The 15,767-nt window shown below is 32.7% G+C and overlaps 1 protein-coding gene across 22 annotated transcripts in view; it reads right to left on the reverse strand.

The window, feature by feature from the left end:
• Window positions 1-15,767, reverse strand: part of OXR1 (oxidation resistance 1) — a 449,165-nt gene that overhangs the window by 20,356 nt on the left and 413,042 nt on the right. For 20 of the 22 annotated variants that reach the window (XM_072734052.1, XM_072734050.1, XM_072734064.1 and 17 more), the window contains 2 exons: window positions 12,680-12,848; window positions 11,119-11,281 (listed from right to left, as the gene is read on the reverse strand). In XM_072734052.1, coding sequence (XP_072590153.1) covers window positions 11,119-11,281; window positions 12,680-12,848 — 332 coding nt within the window. Of the gene's footprint in view, window positions 1-127; window positions 361-11,118; window positions 11,282-12,679; window positions 12,849-15,767 lie in introns of those variants that run through there. The other 2 variants (XM_025994849.2, XM_025994850.2) reach the window with 2 other exon arrangements.

The following is a 15,767-nucleotide window of genomic DNA, read 5'->3' on the forward strand; positions in this document are numbered from 1 at the left end:
GTAATCATACAACTTTGTATTCTACAAATATTCTCTCTGCTTAAGCTTTCAGGAATTGTATATTTTTGCATCATGTCACCATAAAGACTAGTAAACAGAGAAATTGAAATCATTGACTAAGATTTACCAGAGTATATTTATGATTAATTGGTTGATGTCTTCTCCCTTTTTTTCCATACCAGAGACGAGACATTTCCTTTCCAGAGCAAATTAAGTTAAATTAAATCTCATAAGGACTGTTTTAAAAAGCATTCTTCCTCTGTTAAAGATAAATTTTCAGCACAAGAGCTCTACTACAGTGACAAAACAGTTTGCTAGGGACAAAGATTTGATTGACAAGACACAGAGCTAATCGCTAAGTAGTATCCATTGCAAAGATAGTTCTGAGTGGAGACTGTAAAACCAGGGAGGGAAGAGAAGGTTTCCCATGTTTAAGTTTGGTTGCACTGTACCCAAATGTGCAAAAAAGGGCTCAAAAGTTTAAAGACACAGAGCATGTATTTGCAAACACTAGTATAGTAAGAAATACACTAAAAATATCTATCATAAAAAAGTACTAAATGCAGTTTCCAGACTCCCTCCTAGAGTGCATAAATGATTTCCACTAACATTTTGTTGTTTTGGCTCATGCAATCAGTCATATATCTATTCTTTATTTAAATCTAAAAATCCAATAAAATGTCATCTTTATGTGACCATTTTTTAAACAATGATTCTTTGAGTACCTCCAACTCTCAAATTTCATAAAATGCCTATGTAAAAATAAAGCCAATTCACTACAAATAAATCCTACACAAATATTTAAGTGACCCGAAAATTCCTTTACCTGTTTATACAGTCCATTTTTGCTTTTTTATAGATTTTATTTATTTGAGATAGAGAGAGAGCACATGAGCAGGAGGAGGGGCAGAAGAGAAGCAGACTCCCTGATGAGCAGGGAGCCCTATATGGGGCTTGATTTGATCCCAGTACCCTGACTGAGATCATGACTGCAACCAATGGCAGATGCCGAACTGACTGAGCCACCCAGGTGCCCCTATACAGTCCATTTTAAATCTGCATTTTCTAATAGCTAATTTCTTGAAAAGGTACTTTATTTATATAAATAAAAGATTTTATTTATGAAATACAGAGAGAGGCAGAGACAGAGGCAGAGGAAGAAGCAGGTTCCCTGTGGGGAGCCCGATGTAGGACTTGATCCCAGGACCCCGGTATCGTGCCCAGGCTGAAGGCAGATGCTCAGCCACTGAGCCATCCAGGCATCCCTCTTGAAAAAACTACTTATATTTATTATACCAACATATACTTCACTAATCAGTGGTATGCTGAACATAACCAAATAAGTGAATATTTAAGATTAAATATTACGGCTATAAATTAAAACTTCCTAGAGCTCAATTTTAAGTAGAATATCAATGCATATAATAGTATGCCTGAATATTTCTCCGTATTTCATTTTATTTTATTTTTAAAGACTTTATTTATTCATGAGAGACACATAGAGAGAGGCAGAGACACAACACAGGCAGAGAGTTAGAAGCAGGCTTCTCGCAGGGAGCCCGATGTGGGACTCGATCCCAGGACTGCGGAATCACGACCTGAGCTGAAGGCAGATGCTCAACCGCTGAGCTACCCAGGCGTCCCGTCTCCATATTTTAAATCAGCTCTTCCTCCTTTATCTTGTGTGTTCACACAAAGCTGTGTATACATGACACCACCCTTCACACACATACCACCTTTATAGTATACACACACACACACACACACTGAACCACGCCCACAGCTCCACAGCTTCCTCCACATTCCAAAATGTACACACAAAGCATGCAGCAGACTCCACACTAAATATTCTACCTCCCACTCAGCTAGTCTCCCATCTCCCCAACCAGCCCCACCACTCTTACCCTAAGATCTCTCCCACAGTCCCCCATATGCACACTGTAATTATCCCCACATTCATCTTACTACACATTACACATATTTATACAAAGAAAACAAAAAAATTCAAAAATATATATGTACCTGTGTTTACTGCAGCATTATTTACAACAACCAACTGAAACAACCTAAGTGCCCATTAACTGATGAATAAATAAAGATGAAATGGTACACATGTGTACACACACACACACACACACACACACACACACTGGAATACTATCCAGCCATAAAAAGAATGCAATCTTGCCATTTACAACAATATGGATGGACCTTGAGAGCATTATGCTCAGTGAATTAAGACAAAGACAGGTACTTTATGATCTCACATGTGGAATTTAAAACAACAAAACCCAAGCTCACAGATAAATAGACTGGTGGTTGCCAGAGGCAAGGAGCTGGAGGTAGGCAAAATGGGTGAAGCGGGGGGGGGGGGGGGGGGGGGTGTGTGTGACAAAAAGTATACATTTTCAATTCTAAAATATGTCATGAGGATATAACATACATGGTGATTATAGTTAATACTGTATTGGATATTTGAAAGTTGCTAAGAAACTATACCTTGAAGTCCTAATCACAAGAAAAAAAATTACCAATATTCAGGTGACAAATACTTGAAACCTGCTGTGGTGATCATTTGTAATATATACAAATTATCAGATCTTCATGTTGAATATCTGAAACTGATATGCTATATATCAATTATATCTCAATTAAGAAAACAACTGATTTAAGCTATTTAAGCCTGGTTTTCTGTTTCTTGAAGCCAAATGCTTCCTAATTAATAAACACAATACCTAGCAGACATAAAAAATGAGTTCAGTAAATCTTTCTTGCCTTTTTTTCATTGTGTTTAGAAAATATATTAGATCATTTAAATATTTCTAGTTATCCCAGAGCTTGAAAGAGATATCAATTTACCATTAGTGAAAAATAACAAGACTATAAAATGAAGTACTTTTAAAAACATAACCAGTTGGTGGATCATAATTCATATTCAAGCATTCTGATGATTCAGATACTCAACAATCTCGTTTCCTCTACTTACTTTATTGGTGTTGAAATTATGAGATTTCTTCTGTGTTGGGAGTGGTCTATCAGGGGCAAATATATAAAATTCACCCTATTCAATATTTAAGGTAATATTTTAGAAGTAATTTTAATGTTTAAAATCATAAATTAGTTGTTCACTGCTGGTTTATAGAAATACAATTGATTTTTGTGTTGTTAAAAAATAAATTAATCTGTCATTTATCCATCCTGTCTCTTCTCACAATCAATACTAAATAACATTTTGGATTTTTTAATAGAAATATGATAGCCTGTAACTTTTGGCCAATTACCAAGGGAGAGTATTAACAAAAAGCAAAACATTAGTTCAAAATTTTCCTGAGGTAGATAACATCCTAAGCTAACATTTTTATTAGTCAAAACAGACATTGGGCATGATTAATGAGCGCCCAATGCTAATATGAGAAAACTTATGAACAGTCTAGAACTGGGGAGGGATCTACTGTATAGCACAGTACCTATAATAATACAGTATTGTTATATTTGAGAGTTTGCTAAGAGGATATATTTTATGTTGTATTCTTATTACAAAATAATAATAGTAATAATGAGAGTAGGAAGAAATTCTTGGAGATGATGGATGTATTTATAACTGTGATGATGGTTTCATGGATGTATACTTGACTCCAGGCTTATCAAGCTGTACATATAAATATGCAGAGATTTTGTATGTTAATCCTACCTCAATAAAGTGATTTTAAAAATACTTAATATAGAGGGATGCCTGGGTGGCTCAGCGGTTGGGCATCTGCCTTTGGCTCAGGCCTGATCCTGGAGTTCCGGGATCAAGTCCTGCATCGGGCTCCCTACGTGAAGCCTGCCTCTCCCTCTGCCTGTATCTTTGGCTCTCTCTCTCTATGTCTCTCATAAATAAATAAATAAAATCTTTAAAATAATAAATCTTTAAAATAATAAATATTTAATATGGAAATATTAAGACAACTTGTATTAACTCATAAATTCTAATTGCTTTAATATTTAGAAAGTAACGCTTAAAAACTTAAGAAATCTGCAAGTGTCTGCAACAGATACATTGACAGTCCTCCAAATTCTAATTGTTTTTAATGCATTGATGAATGCAATGTTTTTGATTTCTACCCTTTTGTCAATAATTAAAATAATCAAATATTTTAATAATTACATTATTAAATTATTAAATTAAAATTAAATTTTAATTATTATTAAAATATTTGATAATTTTAATTTAATGATTCATTAAATTATTTTTGGAGTTTTGGTTTGTAATATTATATGATCTTATCAATGTAAAAAAGTATATTTTTCTTTAATTGCCTTTAATATATACAGCTGCTCTATTTAGTGACTTAGAGATAGAATAATTTCATTTTGAACAAAAACAATTCTGTATGGATTTTGCCAGCTACGCTGAGAAGTAATAAGGAATTTTGTTTTATGTATCACCTCGATTTTAATTTTGGCATTACTTGTGCCTTAATTAAAAATAACCTTTCTGTTTAATAGAACGAATATTAGAATACTCATTATCAGATAGTATAAAAAATAAAATATTCACCAAAGAACTGAAATCATCTCAGAAACCAAAAATTGAACAAAATACATTTTTATCAATATTTTGGCAAGAGAAGTGAGGACTAGACTGGTATGAAATGCTTCTAATACTAATCATTACTTTTAAGAATAAAAAATACTATTATGCCATATAATCTACTGGCACTTAGTACTAGTAAACTCCTATTTTAAAGTTTAATCAAAAAGTATAAACCTGGGAGGTAAACTTCTAAATAAATCAATGAAAGCTAATTTAATGAAGTCAATTGCTTAATTGTTTTCTTATCCCAGGGGCACTGCATGTCTTAATTAGTAGGTTTGGAGTCTGAAAGATATTGAACTGTAGGTGGGATAAAATTAACTTTAAAGATGAAAAAATGGAAAACTTTTTCTGCCAGTTCTTATCCCGAAAGGAGTGCAAGTCAACTGAAAGGAAGTGGCACAAGCAATTGTAGCTTAAAGAGCTCCATTTTTGAGGCCTGAATCATTTAGCAGCAAGACTGGCATGTCCAAAACATGTGACACTTTGAAACCCAAACATACTTTCAGAGGATTCAAATAGAGTCTCTAAGACTACAGGAGACTATTAGACTAATAGACTATTAGAGACTTTTAGAGACTCTTGGATTGGCATGTGAAGCTGTGGGTGATAGAGCCTACGGGGTCAGCCATTAAGCCACGTGGCACCTGATGACAGGAGAAATTTGACTTTTATATTACTATAGTTTCACTTCTGCTTCATAAGAAATTTTTAAAATTCTTTTTATATTACAGCAGATAAAAAGATGAATGCAAAATTCATATGAATCTCAGATAAAACAGGCTTCAAAGATACTTTAAGATATTGTGGCTGCTGTGTTAGACTGTGCTACTAGACTCTTGTGTACTTGTCAAGTACATCATTTAAAGAGCATTTGATGGACAAATTCAAGAGGTGCAGATCAATGACTTACAGAGTGGTATGTTTCTTGGTTTCCCTCTCCTTGTAGTGCCTCTGAGCACACAATGTGATAAAAATCCTTTGGTGTGTTAGGGAGCTATGCCTGAAGTAATTCAGCCTGGCTGTTACTGATAAGAAACACACACACAAACAAAAAACTGTGCTTTTAAAAATCAAGGCATAAAATGATTAAGGAAACCTTTCTCCACACTGAACCAAATTTAAGTTTTTGGTGTGCAGATGCAACACACAAAATAGGAATATCTTGAAAAATATTTTATGCAACGTAACTTGCATGACAGGGCCTTCAAAATTAAACTATGGTATGATTAATACAGTCTGAAAAAATCTCCCAGCTTAGGATTTAGCAATATTTAACATAACATCTGAAGTGATGACATGGAGTAGCACAGTTTTCATCATGTACAATATCATCATGTGAAGAGCTTTACAGAATACTGATTTTTATTTGGTCTGAGGTGACCCTGAGGCAATGCTTTTTGAAAGCTCTCCCAAATGACTCAAAGGTTCTGCCAAGATTGAGAATCTGGTGTGGAGAAAAGGACAACTGATTGAATTACAGATTAACTATTATGACGTGTTACTATGAGGATTTTAGCCAAATAAGAAACAAGCTTAGAGAAATTATCTATAGAATAAAGATAACAGTCTATAATTAAATGGGTTACTCTAGATCTAAGGCAGAAGAACATGTTAATGACTCTGGGGATATGAACAGCAAAATTCAGACTGTATGACATTCTAGAAAAAAATATAATTTCTTAAAAATGAAAATTACAAGGAAAAAGGCAAAGCACAGCAAAAAAAATGGACAGAGAACCTACATTTACAGACTTAAGAGACATTTTAGCTAACTGAAACATTTGGAGCTTAGCTGGATCTGGATTCAAATAACAAGTTGTAAAAATTTATTCTTATTATATATAATGTATACACACACACACAGGCTCCGGGATCACAACCCGGAGTCAAAGGCAGATGCTCAACCACTAAGCCACCCAGGTGCCCCCAGCTTACATATATTTTAAACATAATTATGACATTTGAAGAAATGTGAACTGAGGAGAAGGAAGGTTTATAGATGGAATAAGCTGATAAAGCTGAGTGATGATATATGCAAATTCATACCACGTATCTCTATTTTTGTATGTTTATCAAATCATAGCATTATCATCAGGAAATGATGTCAATAGGCATCTTTCCCCACTTTTATCTCAAGATCTTCCTACACATTCTTGAAAGGCCACTAAAATACTTCCCTTGTCAGTGAAAATCTATAAAAACACTCTCCAACAAAACCCAAAAGTAACATTTTTCACCAAACTGCAAAGCCCCACAAAAGATACTATCCTCAGTATACATGCTCCACTTCTACTACTGTCAGTAGTAGTAGTAGAAGTTTCTACTACTGGTGACAGTAGTAGAAACTAGAGGAAAAGAATCTACAGTAGTTCCTTTCCAGTTGCAACATAAGGTTATTAAACTCCCAATAGCAGAAGGACTCATAATTAAGGAACTTAAGATACTATGGCTGGAAAAAATAAACTTGATATAAGCCAATGTTTTTATGCTAACAATACTGATTGAACTAGAACAAAAAAGAATATATGGTAAAGGATATCAATCTCCTACACACCTTGAGCTATATGCATGGTTTCTCAGACTTCTTAGATTCTTTCAATAATCAGGAATCTTAGAATAGAGGCTCTTATTCCTGACAACCTTAAAATCAGGCTAACTGCTCTCAATGAATATAGGTTTCTGCTGCTCTCAACTCTCTCTGGAATTCACTATACAAATCTCCAACTGTACTTCTTTACTCCTTCCTTTTCTCATCATTTCTAATTTTTAAATTCCAGTATTTTCTAATCATCTTCAGTAAGACTTTCAATTTGCATAGGTTATAATTGAAATTGTTTCAAATATTATAGAATCTTTCTTGCTATTTCAAGTGCATATTTTAGTAATTTGGGGTGCTATAGTTTGAATTAAGTTTTTAACACCCTTGAGAGTAATGATGAAGACAGTGTTGAATCTACAGAGAGTTAATAAATGGGGGAAGTACTAGATAAACTAACCTTAGAAGAAGATTAAAAAGGAATAAATACTTTCAAATTATCATTATCACAGTATATAGAAAACTTTTGTTGTTGATGTACATCAAAAGGTAGAACAAAGACAGACTAAACTTACAAACCTATGTTTCTTTAAACTGTACGAAAAAAAGTTTCTAACAGAGTTGTCCTAAAATGAAAAGTACTGTCCTTTGAGGTAATAAACTCTATCACTGAATTATGTTAAAGCAGACCCAAGAATAGTGTAAAATGTAAAATGAGAGGCTGAACTGCCAGTTAATTCCAACTTCCAGAGTTTATAAATTTATGACGAAATATTTACTACAACTGACATTAAAATTTATTTTAGGATGTAGGCCATCTTGGAAGATGAGTAAAACTTGTATATCCTATTTTAATATTTGCCAAAATTTATTAACCATTTAATAATAGTAATATAATATTTGTTGAGAATGAATTATATCCTTCCATTGTTCTTAGCTGAGGATATAGTCCTATATGAAACTGACAAAATCCTGCCCTCTGCCACTTACACTGGGAGAGGGACAGGAGAAGCTAGAGCAGAATAAATTAATCATATGTGAAAGTTTTCCCAATGTATAAATTTCTGCTTAGCAATATATTTCTGCTTGGTAGCAGTTAGGAATACTAATCTTATAAGTATCACTGAGGCAGAATAAGAGTGAGTAGAGCACCTAGTTTTAATCAAACAGACTGATGTCCAAGTTGGCAGCCATAATAAGTTCATCCTGTATTCTAACTCACCTACTTTCCACCTCTATGTAGAAAAAAGGCCCCAAAACAGCATTTCACATTTTGAAGTAATTTTACCTAAGTACTCAAAAAACTTTCCATTTTTAAAACATGTAACATTTAAAATACTTTCTATGTCATTATATATTTGTTCACCAAGAGTAAACCCTAATGTAAACAATGGACTTTGGATGAAAAAAGGATACGCTTTTTATTTAGGCACCTAGTAACCATCAGGCACTAGACCAGCATGGTACAAGAGAAATGCCATGCAGGACATATTACAATTATAAATTTTCTAGCAACTACATTAAAAAAGAAAAAAAAACCTAGTTAAATTAATTTTGATTTTTATTTAATTCAATATATCTAAAATACTGTCATTAAACATTATAAAAGTTGATATTTTATAGTTTTATTTTTTTTAAAGATTTTATTTATTCACAAGAGACAGAGAGAGAGAGAGAGAGGCATAGACACAGGCAGAGGGAGAAGCAAGCTTCATGCAGGGAGTCCGACATGGGAACTCAACCTTGAGTCTCTAGGATCACACCCTGGGTCGAAGGCGGCTCTAAACTGCTGAGCCACCAGGGCTGCCCAATATTTTATACTTTTAATTCTAAATCTTTAAAATCCAGTGTATATTTTGTATTTATAGAACATCTCAATTCAGACTACCCACATTTCAAAAGTGCTAAATTGCTACTTACAAGTAGTAGCTATTGTATAAGAATTAATATATTTACACTACAGCATCTCTCAATTCAGACATTAAATTTTCATAGGAAATACCTGATGCTGTTTAGATTTAGATTAAAACTTACAGTTGAAAAAGTAAATTCATATATCCTAATTGTTCTAAGCACATAAAAAACTTATCCAATAACTGATTCAAGTATCCATTTTAAAATTCAACTATTAGTCAGTAAACTTAAAAATTCAATTCCTTAGTTGCACTAGCCACATTTCAGGGACTCAGTAGCTACATAATAAAGATGTGGCTACCGTATTAGACAGTACACCACTGTTTTCCTAGAAAATGCAGCAAAAAGTTTCTAAAATTATTTTCTCTTCCATTTCCTTTTTATTCGAATTCTGGTTGAAAACAGGTGAGGAGAGATTTATTTTTTCTTCAGAAATTATACCCTATAGAATCTGCCATAAGAACTGAGGCAGTTCCTTTGAATTGAATTAGTAATCAATCAGTAGTGATAGCCTATTATTTCCAAGGTTAAGAGCAGCCCCAATGGAGAAAGGTCCCTTACTTGACTGAAATTATTGCAACCCACCTTGTCACCCAAATTAGAAATTTCAGTTATCTAGCTGTCATTAAATCCTGTCTTAATAGCTAGCTAATAACTGTTTAAAAAACTTCATCACCTTCTATAGTACCGCAGTACAAGTATCCATCTTCAATCATCTGAGCTATTTTAAAAGCCTCCTAAAGCTAATTTTAAATACACAGAGATTTTATATATGTCAACACCCATGTAACTAACTGTCACCCGTAAAAATACAGAATATCTCCAGTATTCTATAAAGTTCTCTCCTGTCCCTAGCGATCCCCCCAGAAACAGGTGGTCTGATAGAATTTTGATTAGTTTTGACCCACTGAACTTCATGTAAATGGAATTACACAGCATATACTCTTTTACACCTGGCTTGGTTTAATTAAACACATTATCTGTGAGATTCATCCATATGTTGCCTGTCCAAGTAGACCTTTTTTATAACTAAGTTATATGGAATTCTATGAAATATTCTCAAATTTATTTATTCATTCTTCTCCTGATAGGAATTCAGGTTGTTTCCAGTTTGGGATCTATTGCGAATAAAGCTGGTATGAAGTTAATAATGTTGGTTTAAGTATTAAGAGAACCCAAAATAAATGTTTAATATATGTTACCTCTTTCCCTCCATTGTATTAGAGTTACAGTAGAAACTGATGCTGTATATACTACACAGAATGAACTTAAACAATTCAAAATCAGGTTGAAAGACATGCCATGTATACCTCCAATCATTATACATGTTGAGTACATGTACAATAAACACATATCACATATACAACCACAAACATTAACACCAAGTGATTAACAAAACTGAATTCTGTTTAATATCACATTTTAGCATCTGCTCTATATTTTCTAATGCATCAAGAAGATATTAATCCAGGCAACCACAACAGAAAAACTAGATTTTGTTACTCTATCAATGCAATAAGACAAAGCATATAAAAAACATGATTATGTAATATTAAAAGACATATCTTTAAGAGGTTACAGAAAGTTAATTACTGTTATTCTGTCCATTTAAAGAAGTTCAATATATTTGAGCATGTTAAATTTTACATTTTGTAAAATTAGCATCAGCTTCCCTAGCATTATTGTAAATTCATTTCAAAATAATGCTTGAGTATGGACTTAGAAAGGAGTGCTAATTGACATGAACGTATTAAATGACTGGTGCACTTCCTCCATGCAGGAAGTGATACTAAAATGAATCAGATAAGAAATGTTTTATATAAATTAGTAAAACAGCAATTAATATTCTAAAAGGCACTCAATAAAAGTCATTTTACTGCCAATCAGTTGCTTCTTTAATATTTTAAAGCAAAAAAATCCAGGTTACTAATCAGATTCATTCAGTAAACATATATACATGGATGGTAAACCCTTAAAAAATCACTCTTTGGTACAAAGATCACTTGTACTTTGCCTGTACTACCATAAAGCTATAAATTCACAAAAAGCAAAAAGATCAATGAAATCTTCACATATTTCTCCTTACCTCCCACTCTCTGGCTGCTGCTTCATTAGTAGAATCCTCATTTGTTTCAGATTCATCAATCTTCTTCACTACTATGAATCCAGGTTCTCTGGTATATTCACCAGTGTCATCTGCATATATTTCTGGACTCCACTGAATGAAGAAGGCATACAAGTGGTCTGTCCTGTTAGAACAAGTGACTGTTAATAACAGACCTACTATTCTGTGCTCCTAGCTATAACTATAAAATGATATTTGTAACGTATCTTCAAAAAACTAGAAGACTTAAAATACATACAACATATACTATGCTTTATTTAAAAAGATAATGAAGCCGAATGGCAGGAAGAAATTAACCTAAATCTAGTTGGCTGTGTTCTGTCAAGTTGTTCTGAGAAACTATTTAGATTTTTCTTGGCATGCTTTTGAGTACACTCAGATGCTATGCAAGGTAAATTTTTTTTTTTATCCTTAAAGAAACTAGTGATAGGAAAGGAAACTGAACCAGCAATTGTGACCTCATTCAAACGATGACCTAATTATCTAAAATACACGTAAACAATTTACTAACTGACTATTTTAAAACCTGGACATTATACAGAACTTTTCCAAGTTTACAGAAATTTCATGTGTTTAACTTTTAATGATACCAGGAATACACAATGTATTACTGGTTCAGGGATAAATGGTCTAATCTTTCAAGTCTCTGGATCCCATTTTCAATTTTGTTTACTATAGTGAAAATATCTATGTTTCCTTGGCTATTAATTAGCAGGGATAATTAAATTATAAAAAGGGATTATATTATTACCTGCCTTGAGGCAGGGGTCATACTGTTTAATATTTTGATGAACCTTCTTGCTCTAAGACTTTTTTTTTAAGTTTTTATTTAAATTCTTGTTAACGCATCGTGTAATATTAGTTTCAGGTGTAGAATTTCAGTGATTCATCACTCAGATACAGTGCTCAGTGCTCTTCACAATAAGTGCCCTCCCTAATACTCATCCCTCATTTAGCTCATCCCCTACTGACCTTCCTGCCTCCAGCAACTGTTTAGTTTGTTCTCTACAGTTAAGAGTCTCTTATGGTTTGCCTCCCTCTCTGAGACATTTTAACTAGGTTTCTTTACCACTAAAACTAGGAAGATATTCACTTTTTTTTTTGCATTAAATCACAAACAAATAAAATTTAAAATGGGGTAAATTAAAAAGTACAAAATAAGAGCTAAATAATTTTAAGGGATCCTGTGGTTCAGTCAGTTAAGCAATTGGCTCTGTTTTGACTGAGGCCATCATTTCATGGGTTGTGAGATCCAGCCCAAGTTGGACTCCATGCTCAGCAGAATCTCCTTGAAGATTGTCTCCCTCTGCCCCTTCCCCAAATCGTGTGCAAGCCCATGTACACACACACTCTCTCTCCCTCTCAAATAAATAAATCATTAAAAAGGTAATTTTAAAAAGATTTAATGTTAAGTTTTAATCATAAACCATTTTTTAAAAGTACTTTTCCACTGGTGTTAAGTGACATCTAAGATAGTTTTAATTCAAGGAATCTCAATGTTTTTTTAGTCTTTGTTTTTTACCTTTCTTGTGGTACAGCAAACCAATATTCATGTTTCTTATCTCTCTGCGCATACTGTTGCATTGTCGCACTTGCTTGAGATACAAATGTTTTCCTCATTGGTTTTCCAACTCTGAGACATAGGAACTTATGTAATCGATGCCTTCTCTTTTCTTTTAAAAGTACAGAACCTAGAAATGAAATACAGAATTCTTGCAATTCTCAAACACCATGCTTATATAATTTATTTTAATTAATGTTTACCTTCAAACTTCTGACAAGTAATACAGAATAAAATTTAATTTACTGACAGTCATTTAGATGAATTCTCATAAGTAACTTATTTTCTTCTAAAGGTAAAGTGCCAAGTAATAAAAAGACTCATGAAGTAGCACCCAAGTTAAGAAATGATATTATGTCTAAGCATATCAGGAAAAGGGGAAAGGTTTAAGAATTCTTTCATTAAATTTTTGCTTGGAACAACTTTATTAATTACATGCACATATCTATTTTTCTGAGTATTCTCTATCAGCCTTCTAGAATAACATCTAAACCATTTGTAGAATTTTTAAAGGTTTAAATCCAGTTATTACAGACAAAAATTTAATAAAAATTAATGAAGCTTTTACATATATGTGAGGTAGGCTAAAACAATCAACAATATGCTGGATGCAGCCACCTGTTTGGACAATTTATTATGAATGATCTCTAACTCTTTCAAACAGAGATGCTGACATAGGTATACAGAAGTCTGATGCTATGACTGAATTCAGGATTCTGGACATTACTAGCTACAACGGTGGCATACTATGGAAGTAAAAGCACTTATTTGTGGTCAGGAGCACTGGGTACTAGTCATGGCTTTCTTCTGTATCGTGCAAGGTGCACAAATCTATCTTAGCCTCAATATTTGCATCTGGTTAAGAGTGAACTTCTACCATTTGCCCCACAATTATTTTCCACAGTTGTATATTTATTAAACCATGTTGTTATAAAGTCAGTAAAGATCAGAAACATGGAATATTTCCTTACTATAGAACCTCTAGTTACTTAAAATTAGTTACTAAAACAGATTTTCATTCCTTTTCCCCTCAATAAGAACCCAAAGTTAATACAGGTATACCTATATCTAAACTTATCTATCAATTTTTCTCCTTTAGTATTTTGTTACAGGAGCTCCCTCCCCATCAAATTTCATACCTCAACAAACCCACTAAAATTAAAGCATTCTACCACATTATAAACATATCCCTCATTTTACTTTTTTCAAAAATTTCAAAATATAAGGCAACCATCAGACACAAAGAAATCAAATTCACACCAGTATTCTTTACAATACCAAAGACAGGAAATATCTTAACAATACAAATTGTTAATAACAACTTAATGTCCAGCATGGAAATGGTTAAAATACAGGGCCATTAAAAGCCATATTTTCAAAAAACCATAAGACATGGGAAATTATTCATGACATAAAATATTAAGTGAAAAAAAGGTACAACACTATAATCCTGACTTTACATAAAAAACATGTATAGATAAAAATACCAAAATTGTATACATATGTATTTATATGTGTATGTATATACATATACACACCAAAAATCAAAGATATATACACCAAATGTTAACAATGATTATTTCATGGATGAATTTTGGGTAATTTTTATAAATTTTCTAAAAATCTCCCATTTTGTCAAATGGGTAATTTAATGAATATTAATTCTGAATAAAGAAAAAGGCATTACAAAATAATTATTCAATCTTTTATAGAGCTTTGAGTAAATTAATTCTTTAATATCTACTGAATATCATTAGGATATCTAAAAAAAAGATGGCACAAAGAAAATGAAAACAGAGTACATGTATTTTAAAAACTGAACCAAACTTGTGTGTATTGCTGGTAGGAATATAAAATGTGCAGCAACTGTGAAAAACAGTTTGGGGGTTCCTCAAAAAGTTAAACACCGAATTACCACTGGATCTAGCAAATCCTCTTTGGATATATATCCAAAAAACTTGAAAGGAGGGTTTCAAATAAATATCTGTACACCAAAGTACATAGCAAGATTATTCACAATAGTTAAACACCGAATTACCACTGGATCTAGCAAATCCTCTTTGGATATATATCCAAAAAACTTGAAAGGAGGGTTTCAAATAAATATCTGTACACCAAAGTACATAGCAAGATTATTCACAATAGCCAAAAGGTAGAAACAACCCAAGTGTACATTAACAAATGAACACATAAAAAAAAAAGGTGGTATATAAAGTCAACTGCTGAATGATGCAGGGGTTAGGGACACTGACTCCCTACATAGTCAAAACTGGAGTATAACTTTTGACCCTAAAAATCCTAACTACTAGTAGCCTAATGCTGACTGGAAGCTTTACCAATAATATAATGATTTATATACTATATTCTTAGAATACAGTAAGCTAAAGAAAAGAAAATGCTAAGATAATCATAAGAACAAATATTAAAAAATACACTTAAAATTTATAGTACTGTACTGTATTTTGAAAAGTATGTAGAAGTGGACCTGCAAAGTTCATTCAATGTTGTTCAATAGTCAACTCTATAATGGAATATAAAATATAAAAGGAAGGAAATTTTGAAACATGCTACAACTTGGATGAAACTTAAAGGTATTACCCTACCGGAAATAAGTCACACACAGAATAACAAATACTATATGATTCCACTTAAATGAGGTGCCTCATGTAGAAACAAAAGTTCAAAGAGACAAAAAGTAAAATGGTGGTTGGCAGGAGCAAAGTAAGGAAAGAATGAGGAATTACTATGTAATGGGTATAGTTTCTGTTTGGAAAGATGGAAAAGTTCTGGAAATGGATAGTGGTGATGACTACACAACAATGTAAAGGTACTTTAATGTCACTAAATTTTACACCTAAAAATGGTTACTATTGTAAATTTTATTTTATATGTATTTTAGCAATAATTTACTCTGGAGTTTAATTTAAAAAGTTCATTTGCAGATTGGAGTGATTTAGAATCCTATTTTAATAGAGTATAATAAATGCTAACTAAGATAACTGAACTATACTCCATTTATTATGTATTAAGGGGAAGCACTGTATATTAG

The sequence above is a fragment of the Vulpes vulpes genome, chromosome 13, assembly GCF_048418805.1.
Source record: "Vulpes vulpes isolate BD-2025 chromosome 13, VulVul3, whole genome shotgun sequence".
NCBI classification, from domain to species: Eukaryota; Metazoa; Chordata; class Mammalia; order Carnivora; family Canidae; genus Vulpes; species Vulpes vulpes.